The following is a 15,744-nucleotide window of genomic DNA, read 5'->3' on the forward strand; positions in this document are numbered from 1 at the left end:
GTTTAGTTGGCAGAGAAAATAACCATTCTTTATGCCATCATTTAGCTGGCCAGTACTTAAAGCAGAACTAAGTAACTTTTTTTTACCTTCATAAATAGTTTTCTAAGTCCTTACGATGGTTAATTGACTTGTAGTGGTGTGTTTGAGGCGTGCACTAACCCCCTCTGGCACGTCTTCGCCAGAATACAGCACTTGCAAGTTGAGCTGTATCGACCTGACACAATCTCACACAATCACAACGTGACTTTTACAGGAGAGGGAGTGGGGGCCGGTGAGAGGACATTTCACGAGTGAAGATATTACTGCGCCAAGTCAAAGTGCTCCCGAGCACTTGCTATGGTATTCCGCCATACAATATAGTTATCCATTTTACACACTTAGAAAAGCGCAACGTTTTGTTTTGTGTCACCGTCCTAGGTCGAGTTACACTACTCGAGTAACTGTATTTAAATAGGGAAAATGTGGAGGTGTTTGGTAGCTTCTCTGCTTGGCCCCTATTGAATGAACTGGGCTAAGCTAAGTGCTAACAAAGTTTCGCCGCAAGACAGAGCGATTTAGTGCACGCACTGAGACGAGAGAGGTATGTATCGACTCGTCTTAGTTAAGGGAATAACATAGTTTAATATGAAAAAACGGTGGAGTATCCCTTTAACAGCAGGTGTTCATCACTAATGCACAATCATCACTTAATTAATTGTTTAATTATCTCATTAACTTTAACTTGTATTGCCTAAAACGAAAGATATGAATTCTGTGTATGATGACTTAAATAGATACTGGTTTGGGCTTCACTATATCTCTGTGCTGTCCCGTGAGTCGCGCAGCTTTGCCACACAGATTTTGATGGTGGTCAGCAATAATAAAGCAGGCAGTGTGTCAAAAGGTAGTTGTGAGTGCAGGAAAGGGGCGTTTTATTCCTGCCCACATGTAGAGATCAAATATTAAAGTTGTTTATTTGCCCTGAATGAAAAACAAATTCTTGTTTTTCCGTTTTGTTTGAAAAAAAAATAAAAACGAAAAAGGTGCCACTTTTTCATTTTCTGATTTCTGTATTAAATCAAAAAACAAATGACCAAAAGATACACTGACCTATTAGCCCTTTTAAATATTTTTCTGCATTTGTGCTTGGGCGTTTGTTGTCATTTTTCTCCGTGTTCATATATTAATATTCATTATTCTATATTTGAGTGTGTTGTAAATCAGGGTATCTTCTATTCATTATGATTTATGTAGTTCTACCCGGTTAGCCTGCTGTCTTGTACACCAAAGTTGCACATACCCTGTTTATTCAGATCAATCTGTAATGTTATTAAATAAGTGTTAAATGTCTAGATATTTCATTTAATAACACAGACCTGGAAATTCCATACTTTTCCAAATTGTGTAGGAACCTATTACCAGAAATAATCCAGAATATATCCAAACACATCTGAAGAGCATGAAGGAGGCACAGTTGTCATTACAGAGGCATTTATCTCTTTCTCATCATAGTCATGACTGCTTAATTTGAAACATCCAAACACTAGTGTATCAGGAGTGTCATGTGTACAAAGAACAGAAACCAATGATGATTGAGGAAGAGTTTATTGAGCGTGTCCATCATTCATCAACAGCTCTGGTCAGATCCACCTTGGTCATGTGGGTGTCTGCGCTCGTCCCTCCTCTCAGCCCACACAGATACACCTGTGGTTTGGGTACATTACTCTCTCCGTCTCTTTTCGTCTGGCTGCCGGCGTCTTTAGGGAGGAACGTCTGTGTGCTGTTGTGCCGTCTCATGTGACTCAAATCGGTCTGCATTGAGCGTGTCACTTTATTCCGTAGATTTGCCTAAGACAGAGAGACGGTTTCTGGTTCAATTCCCTCATGACTGACATTTCTCTAGCTGTCTGTCTGGACTGAGGTCGTGTGTGTGTGTGTGTGGGTTGGTTTGGGCTGTGTGTTCTCACCAGTTTGATGGCTTTTCTTCTGAGCTCCCACTCGTTCCACTCATAAGACTTTACGATGTTTGTCTCCAGAGGGTGAATCTCCGTTTGTGTGCTGGAGTCACTTTTAGAGATGACTTTCACCAGCAGCTTCTGTCCTGACTGCATCTGAGACATGAGCACAGCACAGGTAAAGGGTTAGTTCACCCAAAAATGATATTTCTGTCATTTATTACTCTCCCTCATATCGTTCCACACCCTTCCTTCATCTTCAGAACACAAATTAAGATATTTTTGATGAAATCCAAGAGGTTTATGACTCGTCCATAGACAGCAATATAATCAACACTTTCAAGGTCCAGTAAGGGACTAAAGCAGGGGCGTCACTAGGCCCTTTTTAGGGGGGCTTCAGGGGGCTTTTAGGGGGGCTAAACTTCTGCCCAGCCCCCCTAAAAAAATATTTGATTAATAAATATTTGATCGCTTCAGTCCCCTTTAAAAAAACTCATTTGAAACGGCGGCAAGCTGCGTCAAGTTTCGGCTCCTCCCCTTATCTGAGTCTGCTTGGATTTAGCGCATTTTTCAATCTGCAGGGGCGCCGAGCAGAGCAAACATCAGAGAGCACAAGGTGTGTGTCGTGTGTGCGTGCATTTATTGATAGATTGCTAATGCTATGATATTACATCTGCATCGGTGCAGTTCTTTGTCATAAATGCATTGCAGTTTACATAATGTAATGTTACTGGAGCATTTGGGAGCACACGGGACGGCTCGGTTTCTCATCCAATACAAATACGTTTCGCTGCGTTCACCTTCAGCCCTTGTGTGATAGTTGTTTTTTATTCCTACAAAAATGAAGTGATTAACACCCATGAAAACATACTTTAGACAGTGGTGGACAGTAACTAAGTATTTTACTTCGTTACAGTACTTAAGTACATTTTTCAAGTATCTGTACTTTACTTCAGTATTTTTTATTTTTAGCAACTTTTACTTTTACTTCACTACATTCCAAAGCATAAGATCGTACTTTTTACTCCACTACATTTCATAAAACATGTCGTTACTCATTATTTTAAATGGAAGAAATTATGACATGCTCAGAGACGTTTCGTGCACGAACTGATTCTTTTCAATCATCCTGTTAAATCGGTTCACAAATCACATCAACAATTCATTCGCGAATTGGACTGATCGTATTGCAGCTGTTATCGAGTCAACAAGTTACTGATTCAATGATCCGTTCAAAGCGACTCTCCAGTAAATGAATTTAAAAATCTGAAAATTAGCCAAGAACTGGGGGATCCTCTGAGTGCGTACATGTCTGATGGTGAAAAGTAAGTCAGCCTACTAATGTTGAATTTTAGGATTAATTATTGTAACTGAAAATCATATTTAGGTCACAACTTTCAGTTGTTTTTGAACTAAATCTGCTGTAAAGGGCGATCTGTTTAAGCCCACTGTCACGTCCACATCAATGTGTCTACAGATCGCGATTTCGATTCAAACAGATCAAATCACATTTTAAAACTAACTTGGTGCTTCAAATAACGGTTGTGTCAATTACATCGTTATGGCACTAGGAGGCGACAAGTGACTGTTAAAATGTATTTGACAATGAATGATTCATTCAAAAGATTTGTTTGTTTAATCCACTAATGATAAAAGTGAAGTAGTTATGAGTGAGTCATTGAATCATTCATTCAAACCCATTTTTTAAATAATTAAATTAATTTGTCTGCAGCAATTAATATTTTGTCCTCTAGTAAATAATTATAGGCTATTTTGTTTAATTGTCTATTCAGAATCGTGGGAGAAGCATGATTTCTATTTGAAACAAACAAACAACAACAACAACAAAAAAGAAACAAAAAGAAACCTTTATTCTCATTTTATCCAGAATCGTGCAACTCTAACACAAATAAAAATAACACATGCACATTCATCTTCCCCCTTGCTGCAATTTTTTAAAATGTTATGTATTTAGCCATATGTATCTTTGACAATTCATAATCATTCATAATTATTTTGAGCAATAGGATTATATAAAATATATAATATAATATTAAATTAAATTATATAAGTGGCCTATATAAAATTACAAAATAAACATTCATCAATTACTTTTTTACTTAAGTACATTAAAAATCAAGTACTTTTGTACTTTCACTCAAGTTAAATTGAAAACGAGTACTAAATACTTTCACTTGAGTAATATTTTATTATACGTATCTGTACTTTTACTCAAGTACTTGATTTGTGTACTTCGTCCACCACTGACTTTAGATTCAGAAAACGATCATGATTTATTTTAATTTACTTTTTACAATTACAGACATATTATAATGTATTTTGACATTACATTATGCAGCCATGCACAGAAATGACACACATCATTGTCTGAAAGCACTAGATGGCCCAGAGAGAGAATGTGGAGTTATTTTGTTTTGTATTATTAAATATAGTTTTGTATTAAGTAATAATGAATCAGGAGGAGTGTAAAGGGATTTTTGATTTTCTTGATTTATACTATTTATACTAGATTTGTACTTGATTTATAGAAGTGGCAAATTGATAATTCATGTTGTTATTTTTAATAAATAGAAATAAATATAGAACAGATTAATCATATTGCCAATAGACAATTACATTAATACATGGTTTGTCTATATTCTTAATGATTATTAGCTGGTTAGTTAAAATACTTAAAATGAAATCAATTTTCATGGGGTGACTTTATGAATATCCAACCGTATTGTTGATTATAAAGGCTAAAAGGCTAAAAAACTAAAATAATTTATATTTCATTGTAGATGGATATACGACATTTTTTCTTGTCGTGCGGGAGTACGTCTGCAAATGAGCAACAGTCAGTCAAATAATATTTTTTTAATCATACCCTTATTGGGGGCTGAGCCCCCCTAAAATCAAAATCCTAGAATCGCCCCTGGACTAAAGACATCGTTAAAACAGTCATGTGACTGCAGTGGTTCAACCTTAATGTTATGAAGAGACAAGAATACTTTTTGTGCGCAAAAACAAAACAAAAATAATGACTTTATTCAACAATCTCTTCGCTTCTGTGTCATTATCTTACGCAGGTGACGCATCCTTCCGTGTTTACGTCCAAATGTATTGGCCAAAGCTGATCATCAGCATGTGATGCTGATGCAGAACGTTCACCTAGTAACATTCCCAGAATTTCAGAGACGGTCACGATGTGGAGTTCTTTTAAGGGTTGGGGGACGTTATTTGGTGGACCTTCATGGAACATTCAGGACGTTCTGGGAATATTTAGGGGACTATTACTAAAGGACGATCTGTTAACTGCCCAAATGTCCTTTCTAACATTCTTTTTTGACCATAAAAAAACAAAAAATGGGACGTCCCCCTAAAGTCATATAAGGAACATTAAACTGCGGCACTTTCATTACCAAAAGAGGACGTTTTAGGAACATCCCGAAACGTTCTGTAAAGGTTCAAATTTTCGTCACCTTTAGAGAACGTTTAGGGAATGTTGCGCAAGGTCCTGAGAATGTCGGCATCTACGTGGGTTGAACCACTGCAGTCACATGACTGTTTTAATGATGTCTTTATTTCCTTTCTAGACCTTGAAAGTGTTGATTATATTGCTGTCTATGGACAAGTCATAAACCTCTCGGATTTCATCAAAAATATCTTAATTTGTGTTCTTACGAAGGTCTTATGGGTGTGGAACGACATGAGGGTGAGGAATTAATGACAAATTTCATTTTTGGGTGAACTAACCCTTTAAATAATCAAACTGTATTTCTCTTACTATTATTTATGTTGAGTAACAGTTTGTTGTGGCTGCATGTGAACCTGTGTCAAATGTCATCTAGGTTGTATTTTCTTTTATCTAGTTAGTTTTGTGGATGATTTTTGAGGATAAGACATGTCACTAAACCAGTCCATGTTTCTTTCATCAACAACTTTTGACACATAACCTTTGACATCAACAACAAAACATATGAGAAGTGTTTTTAGTATGTATTACTGTCCTAACTGCCTTTTAATGTTTGCATGTGTCATATTTTCCCAGCTGTCCATGACCGATCAGAACAGGCCTGCAGTAGAGCAGAGAGCCGATGTGACGCCGGTACCTCAGAGTATGGAGTCACGCTGGCAAACTCCTGATGCAGCTGGAGCAGCTGGATGAGCTCGGGCGTTCTCTTGGCCAGCTCTACCACAGCAGCGGTGAATTCATCTGCTTTAGCGGCAAACTCATATGCAGCGCTCTTGGAGCTAAAAGCATAGTATTTCTCCTTGTGCTTTAGGACGCCAATGTTTGGATTACCTGAGAACAAGAAATCGTGTACAGGTACTTCAGTGAATTCTGTTCTGAAAGTGCGTCGGTCAGAGCATCTAGAGTCAGTGTTTGTACCTGGCAGTAAAAGGCCGTTCTTCTTCACGAGGGTGAATCCACAGAAGCCCTTATACTGCAGCGGCACATGCTCAAAGTTAGTTGTGCTCTCAGGAAAACACCACTCACATGATCTCATCTCTGATTCAACGATGCGCTCTTCTGAAATATAAAAACACGTGTGTAGGATAAAACGATTCTGCTGTTTAACTGGGTGAATCTCATACAGATGTCATATTTCACCCCAACATCAAAAGAAATGAGCTGTGACATTATTTATTACTATTAAAGAGGCCATATTATGCTCTTTTACAAAGTCTTGATGTTGTTTTTGTGCTCTACTAGATTGAATGTTGATTATTCTCCTCATATTCTCCATTGTTGCAGCTCCTCTCTTCCCAATCTGTCAGTAACGCTCCGTTTAGTTCCTGTCTCTATGAAGCCCCTCCTTCTGAAAAGCACAATGTGCTCTGATTGGTCGGCTGGAGCAGAGTGTTGTGATTGGTGCTTGGGAAATGTCCCGCCCCTTACCATAACCGCCTGATACTAACTAGTTCAACCAGGCCCTGCCCCTTTTTTCTGCGTATTAATTATTTAAATGAGGAATATCGTGACGTGTTCGATCCCAGCATTAGCGTGTGGTTGTGTGTCGCACCTGCTGTCACAGAGGATCTGTCCATGTCCGTCGGGACCTGCAGTCCGTGTAGCAGCAGCTCCAGCTGCTCCGGGCTCAGCAGAGACTGCGCTGACAGGAAGGCTCTCAGACCGGGCACCACGTTAGTGAGCATGCTCAGTAGCAGCATCTCACCTTCCAGCCCCGCCCAGAGCGTAGCCACTGCTGTGAAATGAGGCTGACAAAAAGAATGACACATGTGATCACTAGTGTGGCACTATTCTACTGAAAAAAACAGAAACTTTCTGTAATGGACCAGTCGTAGGACTTATTCAAATGTACAGGGATGACTTTAAATTCTCATTGAAAGGTCCAAATGTCAGTTTCAGTGCAGCTTCAAAGAGCTCTACATGATCCCAGACGAGGAATAAGAGTCTCATCTAGAGAAACCATCGGACATTTTATAAAAAAAATTATAAAATTATATACTTTTTAACCACAAATGCTCGTCTTGCACTGCTCTGTGATGCTCCACGCATTACGTAATCATGTTGGAAAGATCACGCGTGAGGTAGTAGGAAGTACCGATCCAGTGTTTACAAAGAGAACATCAAGTCAAAACGGCCTTTACTAAAAAAGGTAAATCAACGATGTCGGACAATTGTCAAGTTGGAGGAGAAAATGAGATGGAGTTTTTCGCTCTACCGCGGTACTTACACCTACATCATGCGTGATCTTTCCAACATGATTACGTCATGCATGGAGCATCACAGAGCAGTGCAAGACGAGCATTTGTGCTTAAAAAGTATATAATGTTTTTTTTTTTTAGAAAATGTCCAATGGTTTCTCTAGATTAGACTCTTATTCCTCGTCTGGGATCATGTCGAGCTCTTTGAAGCTGCACTGAAACTGACATTTGGACCTTCAACCCGTTGAACCCCAGTGAAGTCCACTATATGGAGAAAAATCCTGGAATGTTTTCCTCAAAAACCTTCATTTCTTTTCGACTGAAGAAACAAAGACATGAACATCTTGGATGACATGGAGGAGAGTAAATTATCAGGAAATTTTAATTCTGAACTGAACTAATCCTTTAGATCTGAATTCAGCATTTCCACGGGTTTAAATAAAAGATTTTTGTTATAAGAGACGATAAAACAACTTTGTGCATCAAAAATGTCACTCTGCTACAGAGAATAAACACCAGTGCAACAGAAAAACTGCAAGTGTTAGTGAACATCCTTCAACATGTTGTACGTTGTATTTTGACAGACATTTTTTATGCATGATCTACGCATTCTGATATTTCTGATTTGAATATAGTTTCTCTTTGCCATTGATATCCTGTTCACTGGGGGTTTTGTTCTTTGTAAAGACACTTTGGAATAATAATATCAAATGCACAATTTAAGTTAATTTGAGAAACTGTGAACTATCAGTGATCATTCAACACAAACAGATGAGCAATATCACTCACAAACACTTGTGATGTAGGCACTGTAGTGTTAGTGTGCACCATCTCCCTCAAGAGCGTCATCCGAGTCCCCAGATCAGACTGCAACCGCGTCACTTCCTTTGCACACAGGATGATGTCCGCCTGATGTAAATATGAACACCAAATGATTATACTGTTATATATTAATTTCTCAGAGAAAAGCAGGTCAGATGTGTTAGTAGTATCACACAGAAACATGCCATGAATGACCAATGAGAATCACATATTCCAGGTAATAAACTGGATTGAGAAACATGGCTGGCTGCAACAAATTAACCAGCTTGATTAAGCATCAAAAAACAAATTTTGACCATATAAAACCAGCTATAACCTATGGAAGACTGTTTAAACCATGGAATAGAAAAACAACAACAAAAATCTCACAATTCTTAATTTTATTTTCGCAATTGTGAGTTTGGACTTTCCCAATGCAGACTTTATAAAGAAATAAAAAATTGCAAGAAAAAAGTCAAAATTGTCAGCTTACTTTTTTTCCTTAGAAATGTAAGTTTAAATCTTACAGTTCTACATGCAATTACGAGTTTGTATCTCACAATTTTGAGAAAAAAAGTCAGAATTGCAAGTTCATATCCCAATTCTGACATTATTTCTCAGAACTGAAGGAAAACATTTGCAATAATCTTTTTAATTTTTTTATTCTGTGGTGGAAACAAGCTTCCATAATCATCAGACATGATAGTTGTGTTTAAAAGCCAGTGTATTGCCTGGGCAGCATTTTAAAGTTACCCTGCAATCCATAATTTTATCCCTTACTCATCTTTGATAATCAAAATGACATATTTAAATGTTTTTTTCATGTGAAAAAAATTGCTTCATGCCTTAAAATAGCTCGAATGTAACTCTACACCCTTGCTTCATTTAGTATACGCAGATCATGAATATGCAAATTAATCTCCGCCTCCACTCAATCACGGCAGCTCGGACTCCCTGATGCACTTGCTCAACTTTACTGTAGTAAACGCTGCACAATGGCAAGTGGAAATACTGGTTTCCACTTTATTTACAAAATAATATTATCCAACAGTGTCACCTCTCACGTGAACACAAAACGGGCATTGCAGATCAATATTTTCATAAATAAAGTAGTAAATGTTTTTTTGCACAAACAAAGCACTCGAGTCGCTTCATCAAATTGAGGTTAAACCACTGGAGTCAAACCCACCAGTATGAATTTGAGGAAGGCCTCGTGTTGTCGTGTGTTATACAGCGCCTGTTTGAGCAGATCTGGGTGGACGGGGTGCTCGGGTCGCCCCGTGTCCTGCTCAGAGATCTGCTCCAGCAGGGCTGTGTACTGCCAGGCCAACCGCTGAGCTCCTGCCAGTTCACTCTCTACGTCTGCCACTGCGGCTGGCACCGCCTCGTTCAGGATGGCCGGCACTGCAGGAGGGAAACACACATGGAGAAGTGACCACTGATGCTGCTGTTACACCCTGCAGACATGAAGCCAGCACTCAGAGACACCTACAGTTCTGGATGCCCTCTCCTCCTTTATTGCTGTCCTTGTTGAAGAGGCGTATGCCACTGACGATCAGAGACAGCTGAGTCAGCTGCTTTTCTTTGTCTTGTTTCAGCAGAGACATGAAGGTCGCCAGCTGTGACTGTGGAAAGACGCTCTGCAGAGCCGCTGCAACAAACACACGTCACATACAGAGCTGCAGGACAACGTAATGTTGTTATCTTAAAGGAGCATTGAGAGTTTTGTGGTTGATGTTGTGCTGACTGTTATAGCAGTGATCATATACTGTCACCTAATGCACACAAGATCAGAAACACACTGCAGAAATAACAGCAGTCAGACATGACTAATTACTCAAGCAAAGGTGTATAACAGCAGAATTACTGAGATAAACTATGTAGTATTCATTATTCACTTCACAATGGATAATCCATTTATGAATAAAGATGAATACCACTGGGTATCATCGGCGTAACAATGAAATGACATGCCATATTTACCCAAAATCATTCCTGAAGGGAGCATATAAAGAGGACAGAAAGTAGGTATAGGATAGGATGCCACATGATAGGGGTGCCGATACCCACACGCTTCCAGACGAGAGATAAGAATATGATGATTAATTGTATTGAACGCTGATGTAAGACATGAAAGTTGAAGTACAGTCCCATTACCAGAATCAGTTGCTAGATAAATATCATTAAAAACCCTCAGAAAAACTGATTCAGAACTATTACGTGTTTTAAAACCTGATTGAAATACTTCACAGATATCATTTTCATTAAGAAATGTCTGTAATTGAACGAGAACGGTTTTCTCCAAGATATTGAAGAGGAATGCAATTTTCGAAAATGATCTAAAATCAGCTAACGCTCTAATCCAAATCTGTTTTTAAAACAGGCTGAACTACAGCATGTTTACATTAATCAGGAACAGTCCCCAAAAGCAAACTTTTATTAATTATAGACAACATAAGTGGACAAACCAATCCAATAACTTGCTTTAACAAATATGTCAGAACAATATCTTGAGGAGAGGTTTCGGGCTTTAGCTTGAGTACAATCCCCTCTAGAGTAGAAAGAAAGATTCAAATTAAGGATTGAGTAACATCTGCTATTTACCCAATTTTACCATATATATATATATATATATATATATATATATATATATATATATATATATATATATATATTGACATCAACGTTTTTGCTCTTGTAGTTTTCCAAAGTTACTAGCCATTAAGCATTTTCACTGGCAACAATTTTAACATTGATACTATGGGAAAACGCTGCCGTATAGATATTTTTAATATTATCTATTAATTTGTCAGCAGGTTTATTAGGCTGCTGTCACTTTAAGAGCTGATGCACGGATCCAATATACTGTTACACATGCGTTTTCTTTCTCAACTGTTTACGTTCACTTCAAACAGAACTGACTACGTGAATACTCACCAAGACCGGCATTTTGACATTATTGTGTGTGTATTTGACTGTTTAAAGGTGCCGAAGAACATGTTTTTAAAAGATGTAATATAAGTCTAAGGTGTCCCCTGAATGTGTCTGTGACGTTTCAGCTCAAAATACCCCATAAGTTTTTTTTTATTAATTTTTTTAACTGCCTATTTTGGGGCATCATTAACTATGCACCGATTCAGGCTGCGGCCCCTTTAATTCTCGTGCTCTCCGCCCCAAGAGCTCGCGCTTGCCTTAAACAACATAAAAAAGTTCACACAGCTAATATAACCCTCAAAATGGATCTTTACAAAGTGTTCGTCATGTTTAACTGCAAAAGTATAGTGTTTATTTGGATGTTTACATTTGATTCTGAATGAGTTTGATAGTGCTCCGTGGCTGAAGCTAACATTACACACTGTTGGAGAGATTTATAAAGAATGAAGTTGTGTTTATGAATTATACAGACTGCAAGAGTTTAATAATGAAAATAGCGACGTCTCTTGTCTCTGTGAATACAGTAAGAAACTATGGTAACTTTAACCACATTTAACAGTACATTAGCAACATGCTAACGAAACATTTAGAAAGACAATTCACAAATATCACTAAAAATATCATGATATCATGGATCATGTCAGTTATTATTGCTCCATCTGCCATTTTTCGCTATTGTTCTTGCTTGCTTACCTAGTCTGATGATTCAGCTGTGCACAGATCCAGACGTTAATACTGGCTGCCCTTGTGTAACGCCTTGATCATGGGCTGGCATATGCAAATATTGGGGGCGTACATATTAATGATCCCGACTGTTACGTAACAGTCAGTGTTGAGATTCGCCTGTTCTTCAGAGGTCTTTTAAACAATTGAGATTTACATAAGAAGGAGGAAACAATGGAGTTTGAGACTCACTGTATGTCATTTCCATGTACTGAACTCTTGTTATTCAACTATGCCAAGATAAATTCAATTTTTGATTCTAGGGCACCTTTAAGTGCAATAAGCCGAGAAAACGAACTCAATTTAGTACTGAGAGGCGGCTTTATGTGAGTGAGAACAAAATCTACAGGAATGAGTTAAATTATGAGCAATACGAGCAATCCTAAATATTCATCCAGATCAAATTAAACGAGCGACGGAGGGGAGGAGAGTATTGTGAAAGAGTATTGTGTGTCTGTTCTGCAGAAAATTAGTATTGGAAGCATTTCAGATATTTTAGCATCAATATATATTGAAAAATAAATATTTTTGACAAAACTACATTGTACTTTTTATTGTTTATTATTTATTACTGTTTATTATTTCAGATGCCTTTTCAAAAGACTACAACTGAAATTGTATGCATTATATGTAAAATTCAACCCGCCAAAGTGGCTGTAGGAGTGACTGTGTTACACACTGCTGAAATACACACACATTCAGATGAGAAACCCTCATCAGTTTGTGTGCAGTGACGCTGCAGTTCAGGTGTTGTACCTGTGGTTTCTCTCACGGCGGTGATGTCTGTGGCCGATCCGAGGTTGGAGCGCTGCATGACGTAGCTGACTATCTTGCTGTACAGACTCTGCAGGTCCTCTCTGGTCTTTGCTCGACAGTCGGTGATCTCTCGGCTCACAGACAGCAGACGTGACTGAAGAACCTTCTGCTGCATCTCCAGAAACTCACCTGAGACACAGACAGCCAATCAGCTCTCAGATCCAGCCGTGAATACTTTTAAAGCACAGTGCAGATTCCTACTGGAATGACTGGATTTCACCTGCAAAATTTCACTAAATAACAATAAATGTGCATCTGGTTGTAGTAAAATGACTGCTGCTCCTGTCTACATGAGTGCAGGTCCATATCATCTAGCTGAACTGCTGATTGTTTGGTCAGCTTGTCTCTGTTGTTTGTTTTTACACTTACGTCGAGATGTGTAGTTCATGTCAAAGTAAACCTGCATCTTAATGGTGTGTAGAGTCGGACTGGTCTGGTCCAGGAGTCTGTCCACACACAGCTGAAGACATGAAGACAATCACGTTACACGTACTGCTCCTATAAAAACAACTTCTCTTTTATTTATTAACTGGATAGTAAAGTTTGACAAGACAAACTCTGATATTGGCCTGAGAAAGTCTGACCTGATGTTTGAAGCATCTTGTAGTTTGAGGGGTTTTCGTTTGAAGCCGCTTTAAAAGCTTTTTAAGGGAAGTGATTGAATATCATAGAAGATAATGTTACCATCCATTAGTTTTACTTTCATGAGAAAATTTGTTCATTTTAAGCTTTTTTGTGCTGTTTTCATCTTCTGACTTTAAATGCATCTTCGTGTCAACATCGATGACTCATCAGCGTCTCATAATTATTCATGAGGCTGCGTGTCCTTATCCAATGAGAAGACGCCTTGCTTAATTATTCACACTAGCATGCATTGATTTCCTCTGACAGGCGCTTCAAACAGTGAGACTGCATTTTAAAGATGCATTAATGGGTCAAAATGAGATCCTGAGTCTTCGACACCAATGTGATTCATCCACACTGAGTGTAACCGGTCTTTACTGGTTTAACTGGAGCCTGTGTTAAATTGTGACTTGTACATCAGGTGTGAACGCCTCAGATTTGTCAACTCTGAAAACAATTCAACTTTCACACTACATGATGCTGGTATTATTGTAAAGATTAAAAATAAGACATAAACAAGGTATTTCATTACCTGTAATGACAGAAGTGTGTGTTTTCTTATGGGAAAGTGCTGCTCGTGTCGAATCTCGAATCTCACTACACTGTACGACCCTCAAATGACATGTTTTCATCAAAATGCTGCTCCCATAAATTATGCAACAATATGCCTACTTCATTAAGGTGTTTTTTGCTTGTTTGTTTTGTTTTTGTTAAACATGCTTTTGTCATTACAGGTCATGAAATCCATTATTTTTGCGTCTTTTTTTAACCTTTACAGTAATTCCAGCATCATGTAGTGTGAAAGTCTAACAGAGGCAGAACTGCCGAGTTTTGAGTTCAGCTTGTAGTGAGAATTATTCCCACTTGAGGGCGTGAGTGAGCTGTGAGTGTCCAAACATTTAGTATTGACACAAATTTCAAGATTCAATTCCAATCTAAATTCAATATTGATTTATTTGGATATGTATCTAGTACAGTACATGTTAATATAATAATAACTTTTTTGAATAAAAATGTAATAAATATAATAATATATTGCTTTTTTGTGTGCAAAATTTCCTTTATAGAGTTCATTTTTCTAACTATCAAGTTTATTGATTGGCTTTCATGAGGTAAATATAACGTCATACGTGACATATTGTACATCTAAGCTGTTTCTCTGATGTATTTCCGCAGTCAAAACACGTTTAACACACATTTCGATGTTTATTTCGTGCTAGAGGCAGAAGTAGAAGAAGAGACGGCGCGCTGAAGCGCTACAGTGATCTGTCACGCCACATTAAAGAGCGCCAAAACCACATTTATTGTTTCAATTACCAAATAAAATTGACAGAATTTGAAAGCTGAGACTTTGTTCCATATCAAACTGTGTTTTGTCTGTCAGCGAATGATGGATGTGCTTTTTTGGGCTTCAAAATCTCGACCCCCATTCACTGCCATTATAAAGCTTGGAAGAGTTAGAATATTCTTTAATATATCTCAGATTGTGTTCGTCTGAGAGAAGATAGTCATATACACCTAGAATGGCTTGAAAGTGAGTAAATCATGGCATAATTTTTTTTATTTTGGGGTGAACTAACCCTTTAATGTCACATTTTTGTAACATTTGCGTTGTTTTATTATTTTAAAATATGGATTATTTTCTAATCCTTTTATAGATAGATAGATAGATAGACAGAACTGTTTACCTCTATGAGTTTCTGCACATCTTGTTTTGTCAGAGTCCTGTCCACATTGAAATGGTTCCTGGGGTCCAGAACCACAGCTTTGACCTGAACACACACATAACTTCACCATATATTGAGCTGATCTTCATCATTCATCATCTTCAGTCACTCACCATGAACGCGATGAGAGTCTCCGACAGACTCTGTCCTCTGCTCAGACATGTCTGCGCGATCTCCCGGATGATGTTTCTGATCACGCTCTCAGCCTGTGTGCTCGACATGCTCCTCTTCTACAGGTGTTTCACCTGAAAACATCCCAGCGTCTCGTGCTGCTGTTGTGCGTCGAGTGGTTGTCATGGAGATGATGGACAGTGCGCAGCTGCGCTTCTCAAAGGCGCCGGAGGAGGCGCTGCTGCACGAGTCTGTTACTGGAGACACTAGAGATGACAGTAGACATCTTCAGTAATATAACTTCCAAACATTTACTCAGTGATATCACTGAAAGAGAAACGGCCTGCTGAAAGATAACAGTGTTTGATGAGCGCTTTAACACTAAATGTCTTACATTTGCC

The 15,744-nt window shown here is 38.2% G+C and overlaps 1 protein-coding gene across 1 annotated transcript; it reads right to left on the minus strand.

The window, feature by feature from the left end:
* Nucleotides 1-1,599: 1,599 nt before the first annotated feature.
* Nucleotides 1,600-15,459, minus strand: cfap206 (cilia and flagella associated protein 206). The gene is made up of 12 exons (XM_067383517.1): nt 15,346-15,459; nt 15,194-15,277; nt 13,251-13,341; nt 12,822-13,010; nt 9,901-10,059; nt 9,598-9,812; nt 8,397-8,516; nt 6,962-7,157; nt 6,328-6,468; nt 6,047-6,240; nt 1,947-2,090; nt 1,600-1,827 (listed from the first exon to the last, which is right to left on the minus strand). Exons 1-12 carry the CDS (start codon nt 15,451-15,453, stop codon nt 1,600-1,602), a joined length of 1,869 nt encoding a protein of 622 aa, XP_067239618.1. The 5' UTR covers nt 15,454-15,459.
* Nucleotides 15,460-15,744: the final 285 nt, after the last annotated feature.

Source organism: Chanodichthys erythropterus, chromosome 4 (genome assembly GCF_024489055.1).
Source record: "Chanodichthys erythropterus isolate Z2021 chromosome 4, ASM2448905v1, whole genome shotgun sequence".
NCBI lineage: Eukaryota > Metazoa > Chordata > Actinopteri > Cypriniformes > Xenocyprididae > Chanodichthys > Chanodichthys erythropterus.